The following is a 23,607-nucleotide window of genomic DNA, read 5'->3' on the forward strand; positions in this document are numbered from 1 at the left end:
TCGGATTCGATCGGCGCCAGTTACTACAGCGGACCCTCCTTCGACGCCGTTCCTGGAGCCATCGACTCCGTGTGTGGTGCCGCCAACGCCTCAACCGAAGATTCTGTTGGTCAACCATGCATGCTGGCATATGAGGGCGCTTCAGTGGTGTCTCCGCAGGCAGTGGTATTAGCACAATGGAGATCTCAGGGAGTCAGTCAGGATCTCCAGAGAAGCTGCAGTGGATCTGTCTTGGTGGAGCGTGGAGGGCAATCTGTCTCAAGAAAAGCCCTTTCATCTTCCTCCATTGGCGGCCACGGTGATAGCGGATGCCTCTACCCTAGGGTGGGGTGCTCATCTGAGGGATCTGGAGATCAAGGGTCTTTGGTCTCCAGATGAAAGATTGCTTCATATCAATCTTCTGGAATTGCGGGCGAAACGTTTGGCCCTCAAGGCCTTTCTCCCTTCCCTTTGTGGTCAGTCGGTCCAAGTCCTGACAGACAACACTGCCGCAATGTGGTACGTCAACAAGCAGGTAGGGGTAGGGTCGTACCGTCTCTGCAGAGAGGCATTGCGTCTCTGGTCCTGGGCTCAGGACCATCGGATTTGTTTGATGGCAAATAATCTGGCTGGGGTGCTGAACGTATGTGCGGACAGTCTCAGTCGGCAGTTCTCCGCCAACCATTAGTGGAGGCTTCATCTGGAGGTAGTTCGACACATCTTCCGGACGTGGGGAACTCCTCGGATGGACCTGTTTGCCACTCTCGAGAATGAGCACTGCCAGTCATTCTGCAGTCTCTAGTTTCTGAGGCAGGGAGCGTTGGGGGACGCGTTTCAGTTGAGTTGGAGCTCACAACTCCTTTATGCGTTTCCTCCCATACCCTTGATTCCTCAGGTTCTGAGGAAGATTCGCCAAGACCGGGCCCAAGTTATATTGATTGCCCCAGATTGGCCAAGGAAGCTTCTTTCCGGTCCAGGGAAGACTTGGCTTGGCAGTTCGGGCTGGACTGTTCCCATGAGGCACAGGGTCAGACTGATTTGCATATAGCCATGTCTGAACTGGGGTGGCAGAGTGGGCTAAAGAACGGTGATGGATTAAACCCAGATCAGTTGACTGGGGGTGAGTGCTTGCAATGTTCAACACTCCGTCCATCATTTCCTTTGGTTTTTGAAGGGTGTGGTACACACAACTTCTTCACCTCTCGTAGCACCCTCCGCTCCGTCTCCCTCTCAGGGTAGACCTCCTCTCGCAGTCGGAGGGGCAGGTTCTACACCCCCACCTCCAGAGCCTGCACCTTCATGCCTGGAGATTGAACGGGGCAACCTGAATTCTTTCTCTCTCCCGCCTGACGTGGTGGATGTTATATTATCGGCCAGGCGACACTCCACCAAGTCTATCTACTCCTACAGGTGGTCTAAATTTGTTAAATGGTATGGCTAGAAGTCTATTGATCCCTTAGAAGCTCATCTTTCTGATCTTTGTTTTTCATTGCATTTGGCCCAGCAGGGTTGTGCTGTGGCTACTGTTAAAGGATATTTCTCTGCTTTATCGGCATTTCTTTGTTTGCCTGATCAGCCGTCTCTTTTTAAATCTCCGATTGTTTTAAGATTCATTAAGGGGCTTACTAACATGTTTCCGCCCACTCCTTTTATTATGCCCCAGTGGGATTTAAATCTGGTTTTAACTTTCTTGATGGGTTCTCCTTTTGAACCTATGCATAGTTGTCCTTTGAGACTTCTGTCTTTCAAAACTGTATTCCTTGTGGCTATCACCTCGGCTAGGAGGGTGAGTGAGCTTCAGGCTTTGAGTTCAAAGCCTCCGTTTTTGACAATACATGCAGAAAGGATGTTCCTCAGGACCAGGACTGCTTTTCTGCCTAAGGTGGTAACTCCCTCCCATCTAGGACAGACTTTCTATCCTCCCCCCTCACCCTTCCAAGGAGGAGGAGCGGCTTCACCGATTAGATCCTAAGAGGGCGATTAGTTTCTATCTTGATGAGACGAAGGATTTGCGACAGGACGATCAGCTCTTTGTGGGCTACGTTGGATGCCTGAAGGGCAAGGCGGTGCACAAGCGCACTTTATCCAGGTGGATCATCTTGTGCATCAAGATCTGCTACGCTCTGGCTGGTAAGGAGCCTCCTGAAGGCATTCGAGCTCACTCCACCAGGGCTAAATCATCTACTTCTGCCTTGTCCAGAGGTGTTCATGTGCTGGACATCTGTAAGGCCGCAACTTGGGCCTCCCTTCACACTTCCATGAAGCATTACTGCTTAGATTCCGAAGTAAAGAGGGACGGCTATTTTGCGTGCTCTGTTTTGCAAGACTTTTTGGTATAGAAGGGTGGACACCCTCCTCCGGGAGTGGGACTGCTGTGGGATTCTATTCATAAGGTGAGGAATCCACAGGCAGATGTATCCATCAGAAGAACAAGTTACTAACCTTCGGTAGAGCTTTTTCTAGTGGATACAGTATCTGCCTGTGGATTCCTCACTGTCCCACCCTCCTCTCCGTTGTCCACCCTTTTATACCTTAAAAGAGGTATTGGTTATTGTCATTTTGTATTGCCTCTATTTGCCTTTGTGTAGGTTTATAAGAAATGTTTGCTTTCTTTGCTTTCCTATTTCACTTTACATTGTGTGTATTGGTGTGAATTCTGTGTACTATGTATACATTGTTTCTATGGTCGGTCCTCCCGTTTGCCTCGGTGGCACAGAAAAAATGGGTGGAACTGACGTCATCACACCGACATTGTCTTCTTATGGCCCCTGTGACGTTATGCAGAACTTAATGCACTTTATCGTACTCCCCCCTGTGATGAAATGTGAAAATGCTTCGTTTTTAGGATGCTTTTATGGTTTTTCATTTTTTCAACCAATTAAAGCTTGCTTTGACTTGACAATACAATGCAAATTAGGAACCTTATATGACAACCTTATAAGGGACCAAATCGTCATTCATACTAATGATCCTAATGACCATAAACGTTATAGGCAAATAGTGAAACAACCTTGACGGTAGCTATAGCCATAGGGAAACAAGCTGCCTTAAACGACACTAATAAAGATGATACTGTTTATGTAGTCAACTCCTCTAAATTGTCTACTAAAGAATACAAGAAAACAAAGGGAAATTCCATGACTCCTACCAAGATTAAAGATTCAAAATCGTTTAATCAGGAATTTAAATCTTTAGGCACTAAAATGTGTTATAGATTTGGAAGCAAGGGACACTTAGCTACTTTAAGCATTGTCCAGCCTTGAAACAGGTACTCAAACTGTGGCATAACTGGACATTATGCAGTGTTGCATGAAAGGGACGTCTGCCTCAGTAAAGCGTGTTGTGAAATCTGGCTCATCTGGGTTGGAAGAGGATGATACTCAATGTGTTTTGTGTATAGATTATGATGTCCTAGAGCTGCAAAATGATTAAAGAAAGATCCTTTGTGCCCTATTGTTTTAGGTGGTAGGTGTTTCCTCTTACAATATAGCAGACTGTGGTTCACCTTATACCATCATCAATCGCATTGTATGGGAAGAAAAGTTTCCAAGTGTATTGGGTAATTTGGTTAATTACCCTGTGACATAGATCCTATGAGTTTCATAAGTGATCCAATCCTGGTTATTGTAAGTTGAGATTTGAATTCAAAGTAAGAGAAGCGGATGGTAAGTTACAAATATGTTTCTGAAAAGGGCCCATCTGTATTTAGATGAATAGTTCAAGGAAACCTAGGTATCTCATTAAATCACAAGAATCCCGAACAAAGCTTTAATCTCTGAATGCTCTTCAACCTATCCACAATCGTTGCATGAACAGTTTCTGAATGTCTTTTCAGGTAAGGTAGGATTCTTTAAAGGGTTCCAATACAAGATGATTTTGAAGGAAAAATACTGTCCTGTGTTGCATAAAGTGTGCATTATTCCCTTCAGTTTAAGGAAAGAGGTCAAACTTGAATTTGAAAAATTGGTAGAGTGTGGTATCATTATGGACTGCGCTTGACAGCACAGCTGTCGACAAACCATTGTATGAGCATCACCAGGAGAAAGGGGCTTTGCTCTGCCCATATGTTGAGAGCAAGAGTACACGATTTGATTGGGCAGAAGTTGTGGGCTTCCTGAGAACAAGTCCTAAAAAAGAAGCGGGGGGAATAACCTAGTTAGGCAGTATGAAAGTGTCATCGTGACGTGTGCCATCACAGCGCATAATGTCACTGCACGTGACATAGCACATGGCATCACAGGGAGTGACTTCACTGGAAGTTAAATCACAAGATGAGACATCAGATATTAAGACCGTACACATATTTATGAGGTACATCAGGAGTACATTTAAGCACAGCAGATTTAACAAATAAGATTTTGTGTTGGGTTAGTGCAAAAAAAGTGGTGCAACCCCGACGCGAGATCTGGGCCTCAACTAATACATTTAGGTCTCTTTTTTTTTTTTTTTAAACCATGCCTCAGAAAAATTGGCAACAAAGAAAAGCATTATAGTAGATTGGTTCTGCTCAATTGGTTGCAAAGTCTGCATTTTAAGATATTTTATGAGGTTATGGCAGTATATATCGGGAAATAATAATAATAATAGTAGTGAGATGACTCTGGAGATTAACTGGTTGCAAAGTCTGCATTTTAAGATATTTTATGAGGTTATGGCAGTATATATCGGGAAATAATAATAATAGTAGTGAGATGACTCTGGAGATTAACACATTTGTTGGAGAGATCTGTGTTTGTGTAGTCCCAGATTTTAATTGAAATAGTGTAGAAGGTTAATGTATCTCCTGTAAGGCACATCATGTAACATGCAGATGACAGATTTGCATTTTATGTAGATAGGTAAGTGGGTTACTGCTTTGAACAGAGATTCTTTTGTTACTTGCAGTTCATAAATTGTAATCCTTCTAATATAGCACAGTAAGCTATGAAGAACGTGACTCCTACATGTTGTAACCCCCACTTTCTCAAGTACCACATCTTGTACATTGATACACACTCTTACATGATTTATCGTCAATGTATAATGTGTTGTATTAAGCGCTCTTACACCCTGCATTGGGATGAATGGCGCTATAAAAGAAATTAAAACAGTACTATTTAAATTATTTGTGTAAATACTGGGACAGACCCAACACATCTGACATTTCTTGCAGTGCATGCACTTATATACATAGACTGGACAAAGTCAAAAGCATGCCTCTTAATTACTTGTGAAGATATAACAAGATCTGAGCCTTTCTTTCCCCTTCCTTGCATATGCATTTAAGTGTGAGGATCCAGGTACCCTTCAGTGAGGATACTCGATCTGCACGTTGCTGCTTGGAATGGAAAGTAGAAAATCACACCGGGAAAAGTTCTTCGTATTTCTGTGGGCCCAACTTCGCAGGGTGGACGGTGTCCACACTGTGAAACAAATGAATGGTCGTCGTGTACCCGCGACTTGTCAGTGCTTCCTCAGAAGAAGCATAATGCAGTCGGCGCACGCCACAGTGGTAGTGACCATCTTTTCCATGTACGAAATCCATGCTCAGGATGTCGGAGGTTTAGCCATCTGCGCACGTCAGATAGGGGGTCTACCCACATCTCCAGGCAAGGAGGAGGTCAATGAATGTACACCCCCAAACACTCCGGAATCCTTTCGGTTCCGGAATGCGGCACAAAAGTTGAGTGTGGGGGTCAGCAAGCGGTAGCAAAGTCATGTTCTGAGTGTTTTTCACGGAGTTGAGCCTAATAGTGTATTCTCATGGGATTAGCATTACAAGGTGACTTGGGCAGGCATGGCACATAGCGCTGTGACACCTTTTACATTTACCACTGCTACCTCAGGCAGGGATCTTTCCTGGCCAAGGTTGGTCGTCTCTTTGTCTCCCATTAGCTTCCTACCACCAAATCAATCACTGGGGGCGGAGAGGAAGGTGCGGCGCAGCGATCCCTCCATGCCGTCCGTCCGCCCGTGGTGTGGGCAGCCTCCGTAATTCATCTTTCTCTCCATATTCTCAAAAGCGCCACAATACTCCTTGTGTCGGTAGGACTCTCGCAGAATATTGGCAGTGTGCAGCAGCCTCTGGATTACACACACACCTTTTACTAAGTCTGCAGGATGCACAGGCCCTGTCCTGAGGAAGAAGTGCAAAAAAAGCGTCTACGTACTTTGCTAACTATAACCAATACCGGTACTTCACCTCTTTCTTTAACACCATTGGGATGACGTACAAATGCCAAGAAAAGAACCGTTATAGTTTGAATCCACCGACCAGCAGTCATTTTATGAAGGCGCTATTTAACATCCTGTTCAGAGACGACCATTTATTTGACTGCCTCCTCATCCACATGGTTAGGTTACAAACCAGGACCCCGGGGCCAAGTAAGCGCGTGTTTGTCTTGAGATTGTTTACATAGCACTTTCACACGCTTATGTGCTAGATATCCCAGCTGAGGGCTCGCAGAGCAGAATAATTAATCTTGAAAGCCGGCAGGCACATTTCAGCAAACATGTCTTATACTCTCATCCACCTGTGTGCAGCACGGTAATTGCCTAAATGTGTAAAATCAACTCGTCTCTTTCAGTTCCCAGTAAAATGAATTTAAACTGCATCAAAGTTATAACTGTGTATTCCATAATTAAGAAACGAAAAACCATTCCAAACGGGGAATTTGCAGGGAAATCTCTCTGTGCCGAAAAAAGCTAAGAACAAAAAACCCAGAGAAAACATGTAACGGAGTCTGTCTGTGGTGAAGGTCGACTCCACGCTATGCCATACTCTCCAAAAAAAAAAAAAAAGCATTTGCAGTGCAATAGGTCTCGCGTTTGCGAGAGTTTAGGTTATTGGCATTGTAAGTGACAATTACTTTAATTATATGTTTTGCAAACCAACACATTTATAAAAGGCATTGTCAATTCACATGTAAGACCACTTTAATGGTGGCTGCGCCCCTTTACTTTGCTCGCTGTGTTGAGGTTACAGCAAGCCACATCTAAAGAAAGGGGCGCAGCCACCATTAAAGTGAAAGCACAGCATAGGGTGCTTTTAAAAAAAAAAAAACATTTGTGAAGTCCTCAAACATGTTTTTTTGTAAAAGCGCCCCTTGCCGTGCTTTTAGTTTAATGGCATCAGCACCCCTGTGTTTAGATGCTGTTCGCTGTAACCTGAATACGGCGAGCAGCTCCTAAAGAAAGCATGTTATAGGGCGCTTTTTTTTGTGGCGCGGCCATTAAAGTTAAAGCGGACTGCGCTGACAAATACAATAAATAAAGAAGCGCGGCCATTACAGCGGACATCGCTGGCAAATTAAATAAATAAGCGCAGTCACCGTAGTTAAAGTGGACCTCCAGTATTAATTAAAATATAAAAGCGTGCGGTGTGCTTCCTTGTAGGAAAGCATGTCATGGGGGTAATTTGGGAAAATCATTAAAGAATAGTGCTCACAGACTTGATAAAGCAGACCGTGTAACAACATGAGTAAAAAGTCCAGTCCTCATTGGAGGTTAGAAATGCAGACAAGCCGGTACCAAGGAGGGACTACTAAGCCTATTCATGAATCTAATGTAACAATTTAGAAAGGACAGTAACAGAAGCCAATTGAAAAGATAGGCGGGGGAATGGGCAGATCTTTAAGTCCCTACCTGAATACAGCATGCCTCACAGAACAGTGTATGCACTGCCCAGGCTCGACCTAAACATGTGTATGCTGCCTTTCACCCACATACTGTGAGCCATATTATACAGTTAATAAATTGCATATGAAGTTTTGATATTCTGATGAACATAGATACATATATATGTACAATTTAATTAATATTTGCCTTTGAAAGTGGGTACAGTTGTTGGTAAAGTGCCATATGATTATTTTGTTGTGATCTGACCCAATTATAGAACATATCAGTTTGACATGTTGAAATAGTGTCCAACATATGATGCACCATGTTATGTCCAACCCATGGTGCCTAATTGATCAATCAACATATCATTCATATTGGCTGAGTGCCTTTAACTGGAGGGTGTGGACAGTAGCTTACGTCCTATATGATTGGAATAGTTCCAATGTTCTGTATTGGCTGTGATTGATCATAATGGCATCACATGTACTCTCATGTAAAGAAAGGGGGGGGGGTTACTCGTACATTCTGTCTTGCACAGTTGGACATATCTTGTAGACCAAAAACTCCTTTGTTGCTGATGAATTTCATAAGTACCGGGATATGGAGCTACTACGCCTATGTATCCGCAAATTCAATGCGAGTTAGAGATGGACACATAACTCTTCATCTGCGTTTAGTCCTTGCAGCTGTTTGGTCCCGAACCGTATTATCATACGAGACTCCAGGCGTCTTAATTTCAGTGTTCTGTCCCCACCTCTTTCTTGTTTGGGAACATGTGCTATGCCATAGTATCTCATTCTTTGCCATGTGTAACCTTCATGGGTTTCTCAGTGTTTCGCCATGGCATAGGTGGTATCCTTGTTTTGTACGGCTTTGATATGTTCCAGTATTTTTTATCTTTTTAGTGGACAGATTGTGCTGCCTATGTATTTCTAGCTGCAGTCATATTTGTTCATGTATGCAACATGTACACACACACACACACACCCCCCCCCCCCCAGATGGTGCCGCCTATGTATTTCTAGCTGCAGTCATATTTGTTCATGTATGCAACATGTACACACACACACACACACACACACCCCCCACACACGCACCCCACACACCCCCCTCTTTTGCAGGCTATGTGTTATGGTGCAGAACAAAGTGAACAGTTGACATGGCACACACGTCAGTGTGCCATGCCTACAACCCACTGCCCTGGCATAGGTCAGCTACCCCTCTAGCTGTGTGCACTATTTCAGTGGTGAGGGTACAGGTGCATGAGCCCTGTACCCCTACAGTGTCTATGCCAATTCTTAGACATTGTAAGTGCAGTAATGCCATTAAGAGTATATTATGCTGGGAGTTTGTCATTACGAACTTCACAGTACCATAATGGCTGTTAAATGGTAGCAGCAGTTTCAGTCGATAACCTTTCAAGTATTGCCTCTTATACCATTCGATGTTAAACCAATAAAGAGGCAGGCGCCGGAGACTGGAAGGCAGGAAACTAAGTTTTATTCCGTCGGAGCAGAACACAACAGATCAGACAGCAAGGTATCGTCACGAGGTGCTCTAACTGCATCTCTGAGACCTGGTCTCTTATACACACGTTTATGACTTTATTGCACGGTTATCATACATGGCACATTCTTGAGATCACTTTGATGTATGAAAGAATATCCTCGGAATCCCCACCTTGAGCTCGTTCCCACACATATCTACAGTGGAAGTCCCCACCCCACCCACAGTAGGAGATGGCTATCACACAGCTGGACATTCCGCCAATTCCCGGGGGTGTGTGCAACCGGTCGGGTCTCAGGGGGTGAGGGCCTTGATCTGCTGTAATCCCTCTGATGTGGGGTGTTTTCCTTACAGTAGGGGCAATAAACTGCATCCGCAGGGCTAGGTGATGGCCTGGGATCGGTTCGGACAATGGGGCGCAGAGGAAGGGGGTTATCGAAGAGATGCATGACCATGTATGGGATGTCGGTCAGGCGTGGGATGTGGTTCCATGGCAGGCTCGCGCAGAAGGAGAGGGTTTATGGCCCGTGTATGAGAGAGCGGGGGTGGCCGGCGCGGGGGGGGGGGATACTTGCAGCACCAGGGGGACGCGCTGGCGATCGGCAATGAGCAGGGAGAGACCAAAGTGCCTAAAATAGCTGCCGTGCGCTTTCCTGTGTGTCGCGCTGGGGAGAGGCAAGATGTCGCAGATAATGTTCATTTGTAAACTAAATGTCCACATGGCTTTACTGAAAACTGGGAAGTTTGGTATCAAACATGTCAGCACATTAAACCCACACTGATGCCAGTGTGGGATTTAATGAAAAATGCACACAGAGGGCATCTTGGGGATGCCGCCTGAAAAAAACCCAACACAAGTGTCCAGGCTGAGTGGCTACTCGCCAGATGCCACCACCAGACATGTTTCTAGACCCCTGGGTTGAGAGCCTGCTGCTCTCGGGAACCAATGCACATCCTGGGACGAGGTGCCAGGCCTCCTCCCCCAGGATGGGCAGGGTCCACAAAAGGGAAGCTTCAAAGGCTTGCCGCCTTTGTGAGCTTCCCCAGGCCTGTTGCTGCTTCCAGCAACTGGCCCCCACTGGTTCAAATCCCACTTCGGGTGGGAGAATCGGTGGGAAAACCAAGTGAGGAAGGGAGGCGTGCCCACCTAGCCAACACCGCGCTTCAGGCGGGGGAGGCGAGGTGAAGCACAACTCTCAGTCCCCGCCATCTTGCAGTTGGGGGGGACCCATCCAACCAGAGTGAAGCTTATGCCACCCTCACTTACCTGTAATGCCCCTAAATCTATTATTTAGGGGTCCCCTTGAACCTTGCCTCCTCAGACAAGAACCAACCAAGAAGAAAAAAAGGACAAAGAGCCGTGCTGAAACTAAGAAGAGGAGGATGCCCACTGACTTGGCCCCAACCCTACCGGCTTGTCCCCACCTCAAACCTGCTCCAGCGAAAACCCAGTGTGTCCTGCAGCCAGCAGCCTCAAGATCTGCCTTGCCTTCCACAGAAAATACTTGGTCTCTTGTGAGCACCAGATTTGCTCACCCACAGACTCTGGCCAAATCCGTGAGTCTGCACCTGATGCCCAGGGTTCCGGTTTGAGTGGCCCAACACCACGAGGAGGTCTCCCTGGCAATCCTGACCCAAGATCTGGGGATCTCTGACCTGCCTCGAATCTTAGAGAAGCCTGCAGCCTCTTTCTGGAGGATTCCCCCCGACCGCGACCGGAGCTGGTAAGGAAAGCGTAACGCCTAAAGACATCCATCCATTCGAAGTCCCCGGCCTTGGATGTTTCAATCGACGGTGTCCCAGCATCCTCAGGCATTCCAACTTACCTCTCAACCGGTGGTTACCTCCAGACAAATTCCGTCCCCGAGCCTGCAGTCGTTGTTGCAACCAGAGAATTTCCATTTAAATCAACCGGGCACCAGACGCCAAAACCGTACCCTGCACCCAGCCGCCGTTGCAGGTGTACTTTGGGTGCTAAATCGGATCCCCATTTGCCCTGCGCTATACCCCAGGAGCTTTGCTCCCACAACCTTGGGCCTACCCGTGAGCAGCCACCAACTGGAAGCCCCCTATTCCTCTTTTGATAACATTGGGCCTCAGCACTCTGCACCCGGCCGCCCTAGTGTCTCTGAGGGTATTCTGAGAGTGCTTCCTCGACCCTGGGGGACCCCTGGTTCTAATCCCAGATGACCAACTCCCACAAATAACGACTTGCCTGTAAACCATTAACTCTAGTTTTCTCCATAGGATTACATTGACTCATTTTTCCTAAAAAATGTGCCGTGTGGAGTTGGTTTTTATGGAACATTGACAAAACTGCAAAAGTACAAAAAGTGATTTACTTACCTTTTGTCTAGGAGATGTCTGTGTGATATCTAGGCATATCACACTGATTAGCAAAAGTACTCTGAAAAGTTATCCAATAAGTAGCGTGTAAAGTAACTTACAAAGTAACTGAAAAGTAATTTTAAAACAGTAACTTACCTGTAATTCATTCAACTGCATTTGAACCTGTATTCAGTTCTAAAATAATGCGTAAGATTTTGCTAAGCATTTTTTACACTTACCTGTACCACGCCTGGCTTGGTTCTAGAAATGAAATAACTAAATAATAATATTTTTGATACAAACAAATTGGTCTGAGTTCTGTCTTTGAGTGTGTGACATCATTTGCTGATTGAGTGTGTACAACAAATGCTTAACGCTACCCTATGATCAAGCCTTACTGCTCGCCCACACTACCACAAATGGAAAGTAAGGTGTTATCTACCTTTACCTCTGCCTACCTTTGGGGTTCCACTGGACTCTGTGCACACTATAGGATATACAGAGCCAGCTTCCTTCACTTTATCTTTGAAATCAATTAATTGTTTAAGTTGTAGGAAGATTGCTCCGTATATACTATACCAAAGTGAGGTATAGTGTGCACAGAGGCCAGTGGAACCCCAAAGGTAGGCAGAGGTAAAGTTAGATAGAACCTTACTATCTATTTGTGGTAGTGTGGTCGAGCAGTAAGGCAGTATCAGAGAACAGTGTTAAGCATTTGTTTAACACATTAAGTCAGCAAATGGATTCACACACTAAAGACTGAACTTCAGACCAATTGTTTTTGTATAAAAATATTCTTTAAGTTTTTTTTATTTTCTAGAACCAAGCAAGCCTGGCACAGGTAAGTTGATGAATACTTTGCAGTAAATAAACAGTTTGAAATGCAATTGTAAATGTACTTTAAAATGGTTACAGTTTGAATTACTGGTAATGCAATACTGTGAAATGCTGTACATATACTTTGTATCGACTTTGCAATGAAAATTACAGGTAAGTTACTTTTACGTTACTTTTGAGATTACTTTTTCTACTCAGTGTGATATGCCTACATATCACACTGGGACATTTCCTAGAGAAAAGGTAAGTAAAATCAGTTTTGCACAACTGTTACTTTCTAGGTTTCCTTACAAATTAAATCCACAGTTAAAAACATTTTTCAGAGAAAAACAGTCAATGGATTCCTATGGAGCGAAATGAAGTTAACTGTTACCAGGTAAGTAATCGGTCTTTGGAGTTGAGGTTCTTGGGTTAGAACAAGGGTTCCTCCAGGGTCAAGGATGCACTCTTGTTAACACCCTCAACGCTATTAGGGCGGCTGGGTGCAGGGTGCTGTTTCGACTTCGGGCGCCCTGTTGGTTTCAATGGAGAACCTTTGGTTTGTAAAAGCGCTGCAGACAGGGAGATGAAGGTCTTCTGGGTGCGACTGCCACTTCGAGAGCTAAGTTGGGAAGTTAGGGGTGGTTAGGCACCGTTAGTTTGGGCACACAAGGCCGTGGGGTGTCTGTTGCGGGGGTGCCTTTTGGGGGTAAGATCTTCTTACCAGCTCCTGGTCGCGCTTTGGATGAGCATTTCTGTATTTAGGCTGCAGGTGTCGGCTGGAGGTTTGAGGTAGGTCAGGGGTCGCCAGGTCTCGGGTCAGGATCACAGCGGTGACCTCCTCGCGGTGATTGCCCGCTCAGGCTGTGGACGGCGGGTGCAGAGTGGGGTGGATCCGTGGTGTCCGGCCAGAGGTTGCAGGTGAACAAATCTGGTGTTCAAGGGAGACAGTCTTTGTAGTTGAAGGCAGGCAGGTTTTCGAGGTTGCTGGCTGCAGGACACAGCAGGATTTCACAGGAGCAGGTTCAAGGTGTAGACATGCCGGTAGGGCTGGGGCCAAGTCAGTAAGCGTCTTCCTCTTGTTAGCTGCTGCACGGCTGTTCGGTCCTTCTTGTTGCTGTTGCAGGTTCTTGTCTGAGGAAGCAAGGTACAGGGGTGCCCCTAAGTACTAGATTTAGGGGTGTTACAGGTAGGTAAAAGGCAGAGACTAATGGGTCCCTTCCCTGGGATGGGTACACCCCCTATTATGCCACCCTCCAGTGGAGGGGGGTATGAGCCTGTCTCTAGTTGGCTGAGTCCCCCCATCTTCAAGATGGCGTGGACTGAGAGTAGTGCTTCACCTTGCCTCCCCCACCTGAGGAGTGGGGTTGGCAGAGGTGGGCACACCTTTCTTCCTCACTTGTTTTTCCCGCCGGTTCTCCCGCTCAAAGGGGGAGTCGGAACCAGTGGGGACCATCTGCTGAGAGCAGCAAGTGGCCTGGGGAGGCTCACAAAGGCGGCAAGCCTTCTAAGCATCCCCTTTGTGAACCCTGCCCATCCTGGGGGAGGAGGCTTGGCACCTCGTCCCAGGATGCGCATTGTTTCAGGCCCCAGAGAGCAGCAGGCTCTCGACCCCAGGGGTCCAGAAACATGTCTGGTGGTGGCAGCTGAAAGCAGCCACTCAGCCTGGACACTAGTGGTAGGTTAGTTTTCATGCCTCCTCTGTGCATTTTTTATTAAATCCCACACTGGCATCAGTGTGGGTTTAATGTGCTGAGATGTTTGATACCAAACTTCTCAGTTTTCAGTGTAGCCATTATGGTGCTGTGGAGTTCGTAATGACAAGCTCACAGCACCATATCCTCTTAATGGCAGCACTGCACTTACAATGTCTAAGAATGGACTTAGACACTGTAGGGGCACAGGGCTCATGCAGCTGTACCCTCACCACTGGTATAGTGCACCCAGCTAGAGGGGTGACTGACCTATGCCAGGGGAGTGGGTTGTAGGCATGGTACACAGAGATGCGAGCCATGTCGACTCTTTACTTTGTTCTGCACCAAAACATGCAGCCTGCAAAGGCAGTATGTGTGTGTGTGTGTGTGTGTGTGTAAAGGTACAGGGTCTCTAATGGTGGCACAATAAGTGTTGCAGCCCTTCGAGGTCTTCCCTGGTCACACTGCCCTCAGTACCTGTGGTACCATTAACCAGGGGCTGACCTGTGGCTAGAGATGCCAATTAGGTTAGTTTTGGGGTAAAAACACAGGCCCTGGGAACCTGATTGGCAGGGACCCAGGGCACATCAAGTCAAAATGCATCAGTAGTCTGGCAAAAAGGGGGGAGGGGGCTGTTACTGCAACAGAAACCCACTTTCCTACATATGTTTCTGCCAATTTTGTATGCCTTACATTTGTCACATTTCGTGAAGCCTTTCTGATAGTCTGTTTTCCAGGATTCGTTCTTTGAGCGTGAAAAATGGGTTTTTACTAATCTATCCTTTAAAATGGTGCTTTGCGGAAAGAGACATCCATTTTATTCACTAGAATTTTACCACTGTCTAACTTTTTTTTAATGACGTCCCAATATTTATTCATGATTTTGATAATTGAGTGTTTCTTTACTGTAGGTCATAATCAGCCTAATCTTTTGATTTTCACTTTCCCGGTTATGTTCTCCAATGTTATTTCTCAGAGTTTCAGGCCACGGGGTGGCTGCTGCTCGTGTTTTCCCCTGTTAGATGTTGCGCATTCTGTAATCTCTCTGTTTGAATTTCATTTGTTTCGATTGCTTTTAGTTCAAATTCATTCTCATCCGAACAGTTTCTTCTCATCCGCAGGCATTCGCTATTCGTAATGCTTTTCATCAAAGGTTTGGGATGAAAGCTGGATCCATGCAGCAGACTGTTTGTTGCTGTTGGTTTCTGATAGACCGTGGTTTGATTTGGTTATCTTCGATATATACATTTAAATCCAGAAATTGTACTGCGGTTGCACTGATGTAACATGTGAATGATAGCCCAATATCATTGTGATTTAATATGCAAAAGTATTCCATGAATTCATTCTCATTGCCATTCCAGATGATAAATAAATCATCTATATTACAAAGTCATAGATTATTTTTTTTTCAGTGTATTTCTCGTTCCCTTCTCCCCAAGCTATGGTTCTCTCCCACCATCCCATTGAGAGACTCGCATAGCTTGGAGAGAAAGAAACTCCTATGGCAGTCCTACAGATTTGTGAATAAAACTGGCGATCAAAGAGAAAGATGTTGTTTCGCAGGCACACTTCCATCATTTCAAACAACAGTTCAGAGTGTTTCAAGCATTGAATGTTTCTTTGTGCAAGGAAGTACCAAGTTGCTTTCAGGCCCACATCGTGACTTCTAGAAGTATAGAGTGAAATCACGGCTATTGTGACTAGCAATAAGCCACTTTGCCATTCAGTGTCTGCCAAATGCATCAAAAAATCTCCTGTATCCTTGATATAGGAATTGAGTGTAGTTACAATTGGTGCAAGGAAATGGTCAAACATTCTCATACAATGACCCAGAACTTATATCAGACATGGAGAAAATGAAAGAAAATCTAAGACACGGAGGAAGGATAGCATTAGATGAACTCACCAAAAATGATCTAATAGAGATCAAACCTGCTGATAGAGGAGGAAACATAGTTATCTTGGACAAATCACATTACATAAAAGAAGCAAAAAGACAACTTAATGATGGCAAAAATTACAAGAAACTCAAATCAAATCCTATAAATGATCGAACCATAACCTTAAACCAAAGAATAAAAAAGTGGTTTGAGGAGAGTTTAGTAAATGAGACAGAAGCCGAATTCCTAAAAAATGAAATCCCATCATTCCAACCATGTATTTCCTCCCCAAGATCTACAAATCTTTAATTGATCCACCAGGGAGACCAATCATTTCAAGTGGTCATTGTATGGGAATGTTTCCTTATATGTGGACGCATTCCTTGCACCTAGTGGTACAATTAAAGAACTTTTGAGAAAACTCATGGAGGATGTAGCTATAGATAGATATAGCTATATATATGTATTTTTGAGCTGGTGGTTTTCCTATGCTAAACATCATCAACTTTTCATGAGCATCAGTTAGCGACAAATACATTTATGGTAGGCACGGGAGATTAAGTGATTTGCCCAGAATCGCAGGATGTTGAGCCGATGCCGAGACTCGAACCTGGTTCACCAGCTCTGAAGTCCACAGCTCTGGCCATTACACCACATCCTCTCACCACTTTCATGGTTAATAGTTGGTTGTGTATTAGGCAGCGCTAACAGGAGAAATGGGCTGGTGCAAGCTGCCTCCTGATGAAAGCCCGGCACTCATTTTTTACAAACTAGCCACTGTATGGCTAATTACAGAAAAAACTTTTTGTTTACATTTGGTTTGTATGAAAATGTAATACATAAACCTATTTTTCTTTATAGGCTAAGTTTTTTATGGTAGGGGATGTCGGAGGACCTTCCAAACTGGGAGGGTGGGGATATGCTTGTGTACACCAGAGAATGCAGGGGATTCGTACTCTCTGAAATTGCACAACAAACACCTGAGTATTCCTTTGCCTAAAGAGTAAAAAAGGGGGGTGCGTACCACGACTAAAAACCATGTTCGTGAGAAATGGGGAAAAAGGAAAAGTAATCCTTTTTTATATACAATCCGCACCCCCTCTAGTAGTGGCATGCTTCATCATCTGGTTCACCCTGACCCCTATTAGTCATGGTGGGCTCAACCGTATTTGAGGGAGCTCTTTGTATTTGTATAAAGTGCCATCATCAGGGTCTTTAAAGTATTGTGTCTTGTTGCTACTTATGTAGTTTATTTTAATCTTTTCCCATCCACCCCACAAATAAAGGGATACCTTTGGAGTGTGTATGCATGTGTGTGTGTATATATGTATATATATATGTGTGTGTGTATGTGTATATATATCCACAGCTTTTTATCGCAAAGAAACCCAAGCCTATTGCAGCGGTGGGCTGTGACGGGGTCGCGAACCCCGGATCTCAACCACAATCGTTGTTTCACCGTACCAGAAAAAACGATGCCACAGCCACGTAATCCTTTTCAAAGCGTGTATATTTAATTTCGTTTGGCCAGTCCACTCGACGCGTTTCGGAGTACAACTTCTTTTTCACGAGTACGAGTGCTTTGCAAATACTGGTGTATATACAAACTTAAAGTGCCACACCTTCTTAGTAATAAACAGTGAAAACAGACCTCACGGCATATTTCTGTGCAAGGAGCTTAAGAAAACAGACTTCATAGTCCAATTAAGCGAATGATTTTAAAATAGCATTTTAAACATTTGCCATGTTGATTAATAAATGTGCGTTTGCATAGTATAATTCATATTCAGGAAAGGAGCATCGCTAATATTTCAGCACGTTCATATCTGCTCATCATTTGATCACAGCAAATTTTGTATGAACTTTATTGTTCCATGACGGTATGAACACTAGCCTCATATAAGCCCAAGTGGGCGTATTTTAACGAAAAGACGGCTTTAATTCATCAAAAGTAATGGCCGATCTGTTGCATTATAACCATAAGAACAAATTAATCCAGTCCTGGTAGGTATCAGTAATTTGATGCAGATGCTCCTAATTCATACATTCCACAAATCATTCACGTAAATGAAGTGCTTCGATGAGTCTTACAATCAACTCTCCTCCAATACCCTGCCGTGAATCTGTATAATCAAAAAAATAAATAAAAGTGAAACACCATCTTAAAATTCGAACAAGATTCGCAAACACTACAAATTTTAAAAAAAGGCAAACCAGGTTAGACAAGCTAAAAATGGATGTAAACGTTAAGCTCTATACAGGGGAAGATATGACTGCAAACATTAGCCTAAATGTGTCGAAAGTCCCTCGTCACAATTGTGGCCTTCAGGTTGCAAAGTGTGATACTTGATAATTATTTTGGATTCCAATCGTCTGAGCTCTTGGACTCTGTCCCCTCCTCTTATTCTGGTTGGAATATTATCAAGAACACAAAAAGAGAGAAGTGCATTATTACCCTTGTGGTAAGAGGCAAAATGCCTTGCAATTGGGTATTGTCTATCATTGTTCTTGTTCTTAATTGCCCTTTAGGTGTTCAAGGATTCGTTTTTTTTGCTTTATGTATGGTACTACCAATGTAGTACTTATCACATGGACACCTAAGGGCATACACTACAAATTCAGTGTTACATGAGTAGTGTTCAAGAATCTTAAAAGGTTTACAGTGGGCAGATAGTTGTACTTCTTTCACATTAAAACTAGGTGTCCATGTGATAAATACTACATTGGTAGTACCATACATAAAGCCAAAAAACGAATCCTTGAACACCTAAGGGCAATTAAGAACAATGATAGACAATACCCAATTGCAAGGCACTCAGACTTGGTTCCCAAGCAGGACACATGGGAGCTGGTTCCTCATTTCCACAGCTCAAGCACTGCTTCAAGGACCACTCACTGGTGTTATACCACGCTCACTGTCACACCTAGCGCTTGCTTCTTCGTGATGCTCCACTCGAAAGTGCGCGGGGCTCTCAACACGTAAGAGCCTCCTGCACCTCTCGCTTCACTCGTTTAGTGCTGATGAGCTTCAGGGGTCTGCGAATCCGAACACTTTTGTCCTTGTCCACTTTCTGACAGGCTCTCTCTGCCTGTCTCACGGGACTGTTCTGCCGGGGACCTGTGTGCAAAGTTTCTGAGCTGCGAGGTTTACCTGTCAAATCGAGCTGTGCCACTTAGTAGGGCTACAAGCGCGCAGCGCCTGACGGAACACATCTTCCCCACCCATCTCGCCTTTCTTTAGGCACCAGACCGAGGGCTCTCAGACATTATTTGTATGCAGCTCTCTTATACATCTGCGATTCTTTTTTTTCAAGCGTGGGGAGTGCAAGTAAGCAGTGCGTGCCCCCAATAACTGCCTCTGGGGAACGAAAGCACTTCTTCCATACATCAAACCGGGATCACAAGACTACTCGAGGTCAGCTTTCTGATGACCTATAAAATCTAGCGACTGGCCTATGGACTTCTCCTCTTTCGTTCGTCTTTCTTCGATTACGTTCCTTCCTTTCTTTTATCATCCCCACCCCCTCTCCACGTCATCCTTCCCCCATCCACTCGTTGCCCTGCATGTATTTTGTCTAACTACCCTGCTCATTTCTCGGCATCATATGTGTCTACCGGGCCCATTCTCACACAGACAGCTGTCTGATCCCTGCTGCTTGCTCACCCGACACCCTTGCCAGATTTTGCCTTCACTCTACTCCATTCTATGTGGTCTTTGGTATCTCTGTCCCACTTCGTTAACTCTGGTGCACTTCTTTGCCCCAGGTATTTGTCACTGCTCCATCCTGCATGCTCGTTAAACTCCCTGCCAGGCTCTCTTATTAACTTTTCCCTCAGTTTTCCTCAACCCACTCACTGTTTCTCCCTTACACACTCCATCACTGCTGCCGCTGTGTGCTTACGCGACAACGAATTAACCCCACGATCGCTCCAACGTCAACTGCTCTGTGCGTTCCTGTCCTACCTTTCATAAATGTTCATAAATCATGCTAAGTGGGCTTCTGCTCTTTTACTTGTGCTCTGTGTGCTTCCTATCACCGTAGTTGTTTTTACTGTTGATGCTCATGCAATGTGTGGTTCCACTTTAGCTGTTCATGTATGCGCCTATCCCAGTTGTTCATGCGCCTGTCTTAGCTGCCCAGTCTACGTGTGCCCCTACTTACCTGTTCTTGCGCAGTGCAGGCTCCCCCCTAGAAGTTAGCGCCATGTGCCCCCCCAACTCTAGCTTCCCTTGCTCTCCGCTCCCATCTGCCCCTGCAGCCCGTTGGAGACCTAGTCCCCCTCCAGACCCGCTCCTCTGGTACTTGGGAGCTTTGAGAAATAGTCCGAAGGTGCGAATTTCCCCCATGTCTCGGAGTTCTTTGTGTCTCACGGGGAGGGGCGGAACTCTTTTTCCCGCTGCCCCCTGTGCTTTTCTGTCTCAATGGAGATGGCAGCTTGGGACCCCTGCCTGGAGGGTGGGCTTCGTTGAGCTCACTAGCATCTTCGTGCCACCAGGGTCTTAGTAATTTTAACCCCTCAGCAGACACAGGTTTTAGGTACTGTATTATATAGCCCCCACTCTATTTGTTAGCCGCTTTATTATCTATAAAACTGCAGGTGCCTTAAAGTATTCCATGTGACTATTCTCTGTGAGTTCCTTTACTTTTTATGGACGTGGCACATTAAATATGCAATACTTGCATTATCGAAGAATACAGGCTTCGGTGTAACACCCTCCATGCTCAAATGTCATCGTTTTCTACTTCTATCCTCGTCTGGGCCCTCTGTCGGTTGCAGGGCCCTGGTATCCACCCTAGCAACCCCCATCCCACCTTTCTGTAGGATACTCGCTTGAGCTATCGTCAAGACGCGTGTCCCACAGCTCACTGCTCTGTACCCATTTTAACCTTTCGTTGCCAGCACACAAGCACTTCCTGCAAAGACCTGTGTTTGATCGGCTTTGATACAGCAGAGTGAAGGGCTCCCTGCTTGTTTGGGTGTCAGCAGCATGTTGGTCCCCATGTGTGCTTCGGCGTCAGCAGCTTGTTGAGCCCCCTGTGTGCTTGGCTATCAGCACTGTGGCAGTCGGCTCTCTGCTAGCTTGGGTGTCAGCAGTGTGTCTGTGGGCTCCCTGCATGCTTGGGTTTCAGCAGTGTGTCTGTGGGCTCCCTTCTTGCTTGGGTGTCAGCAGTGTGTCCATGGGCTCCCTGCTTGCTTGGGTGTCAGCAGTGTGTCTGTGGGCTCTCTGCTTTCTTCGGTGTCAGCAGAGTATCCCTGGGCTCCCTGCATGCTTGCATGTCATCAGGGTGTCCGTGGGCTCTCTGTTTGCTCAGGTGTCAGCAGTGTGTCAAGTATTGGCATAGCCAATAGGTCTCGCCTTTGGGACCTTATAAGTGTTTAACCATGCAACAGTTAATGTTGTTGCACCAAGGATATTGTGCTGCATAACTAAATACTTATAAGGGCCCAAAAGCGAGACCTATTGGCTATGCCAATGCTTGTTCCCACTGAGTTGGTGTTTAGTCGTGGCACGCAAGCCCCTCAACCCCCCTTTTTTCCCTCTTTAGGCAGAGGGATACTCTGATGTTTGTTGGTTACGTTTTATAACCTGTGGTGCTGTTTGTTTGCTTGAAATTTTGAACAGAGGCCACATTTGATATGCATGTTAATTGAGTTTGCAGCTCTGCTAACTTTGTGTTCTAAATCATTTCAGGTTTACGAATTTCCAGATCATGTTGGCTACTGGACACTGATGGAACAACTTCAGTTAGTTGGAGGCAAAATGTTGCCTTTCGAAACATTTTTTCACTGTTCACGTAAAGATTTTTGTCCACGTCAAGAAGAGGCAAATCAAACTGTTTGCAAAGGAAGCTCTGGACCTTCTAAATTCGAACTATGCTTTCCAGACCTCCCGTTGGACTCTATTTTAAATTGTGTACTCTCCAATGACCTTGACTACCTTGCATCATTCCCGCTGCAAGAAGGAACATTAGGCTTCGTAAGACAAGGTAATTATGTATCATATTCTTTAATTTTGATATTCTTTGCTAAAGTTACTTTAATCTATATTTACTGTATGAACCTTCTTTTGATTCTTTTCTTTGTTGGCCAAACGTTTCGATTAATTTGGACAATAATCCAATTATTTCAGACCATTTAGATATGTTGACACAACAGCATATTCACTTGTGAATAGGTAAACAAGTAAAAACTGGTGCTGTCCATAAAGCCTCCTATAGTTTTGTGGTGTTCGATACTAGCCCAGGTTAGCACAAAACGTACAGATGTTTTCTCATTCTCTGTGCACATGAGTCCAGCTTGGTGAGTTATTATGACCGTATTTTTTAATCTTAAGTTATAAGTGAAGTTATCTTGAGTTATAATTGTGAGGGTATTATTTAATCTTAAATCCCAAAAAAGAAGGGCTTTCCAGTGTATTTATTTATGGGACATGATGATTCAGTACCTGGGATTTATCTCACCTCCGTACAGTATTGCTATAAAGTAGACCTTTAAATGATTCTGAATCCTATGTCAGACAATATATTCTCACAGAGCTTTTATCAGTAACTTTTTTTAATTTTCTTTAATTACTTGTTTAGGTGCATTTAAACCTGAAATGGATATATACATTTATTTAGGATGGTAGCATAAACAATTTTGTTCAGATGGCAGTTAACACTCCGCGATGTTGTGGGTAAAGTAGTAACGCAAGAATTGCAGAGCAGAGTTCCCACCTTCTTCCTGGTCATTACGTACACTCTTTTCAGTCCATGATTCAGAGTCTTGCACTTTTTTATTTTGAGTCCATTGATATAATTAGATTAAGAAACATGAAATCAATGATTTTTAGGTGAAAGGTTTAGGACTGAAGTCAGTGTCCGTGATGACCTGGACCGAAGTAGTCACCGTTGGGTATAATTATACTGGTTTTAAAGTGCATTTTGTTTAATTGTCCACCTGCAAAGGCCTACCTCCCTAGAAGGCAAAGTCCTTTATTTTTTAGTCTGAATTGACAACATAACTGTCGACTCAACCGTATGTGATTGTATAAAGAGAGTTAATTCCTGAAGAATACATTTTCCTCCAGGTATCTCACCTTTTGAATTATGCTTTCAAGCTTCAGACTGGTACGGAAAGCTTTTCCTCAGCAATAGCTTTCCAGTACCACCAGGTACAGCCATGCTGCTCCGGCTGTGCCTCTGAATATGGTGACACCAGAGTGTATTGGGTACATACCGGTGCAGACGTTGGTTCCTGTTTTTCTGTGCATCATAGCCATATTTTTAGAGTGGGCTGACAAAATTCCTCCTCATATATACAGTGATTAGGCCTGATCTCTTCACCAGAGCCTTCAGTTTTCAAGCCTGGTCACACAAACCACAAGATTATGTCCCATTTCTCAATAAACTTTCAGTTGCTGTCTTGGATCAAAAGCTGGCTCCATTCTTGTGTGACTATGCTTCGAAGGAGAGTGGGTGGGAGCTCATTCCTCCAGGCTTTGGCATGTTGGCTTTGGACAGTGACAAGAATTGAATCCCACCTAGGCTCCGTTTCCTTTTCATTCGGAGCCTCCTTAGCGCGGATGCTGCATTGGAACAGACTAAAATTCCTCACCCAACGCAGTCGGTGTTGGAGAAACATGATCTGTTTGGTGAAGGAACACAGGTGAACTTTCATAATGTTCCCGTGGCAGAGCACCTCTAGGGTTCAGAGATTTGCCAGAATAGAACGATTTTTCAGCTCTGAAGCCCTTCTAATGCCTGATAAAGTTTCAGAGATTATGGCCGCACAAAGGATGAAGAGCCCTCCTTCACCGT

General features: G+C 44.8%; 1 protein-coding gene across 2 annotated transcripts in view; it reads left to right on the top strand.

The window, feature by feature from the left end:
* TICRR (TOPBP1 interacting checkpoint and replication regulator) overlaps positions 1-23,607 on the top strand; it is a 586,714-nt gene that overhangs the window by 23,434 nt on the left and 539,673 nt on the right. For both annotated transcript variants that reach the window (XM_085644448.1, XM_085644450.1), the window contains exon 2: positions 21,501-21,795. In XM_085644448.1, the coding sequence (XP_085500574.1) occupies positions 21,501-21,795 (295 nt within the window). The remainder of the gene's footprint in view (positions 1-21,500; positions 21,796-23,607) is intronic.

Source organism: Triturus cristatus, chromosome 3_1, assembly GCF_964204655.1.
Source record: "Triturus cristatus chromosome 3_1, aTriCri1.1, whole genome shotgun sequence".
Lineage (NCBI taxonomy): Eukaryota > Metazoa > Chordata > Amphibia > Caudata > Salamandridae > Triturus > Triturus cristatus.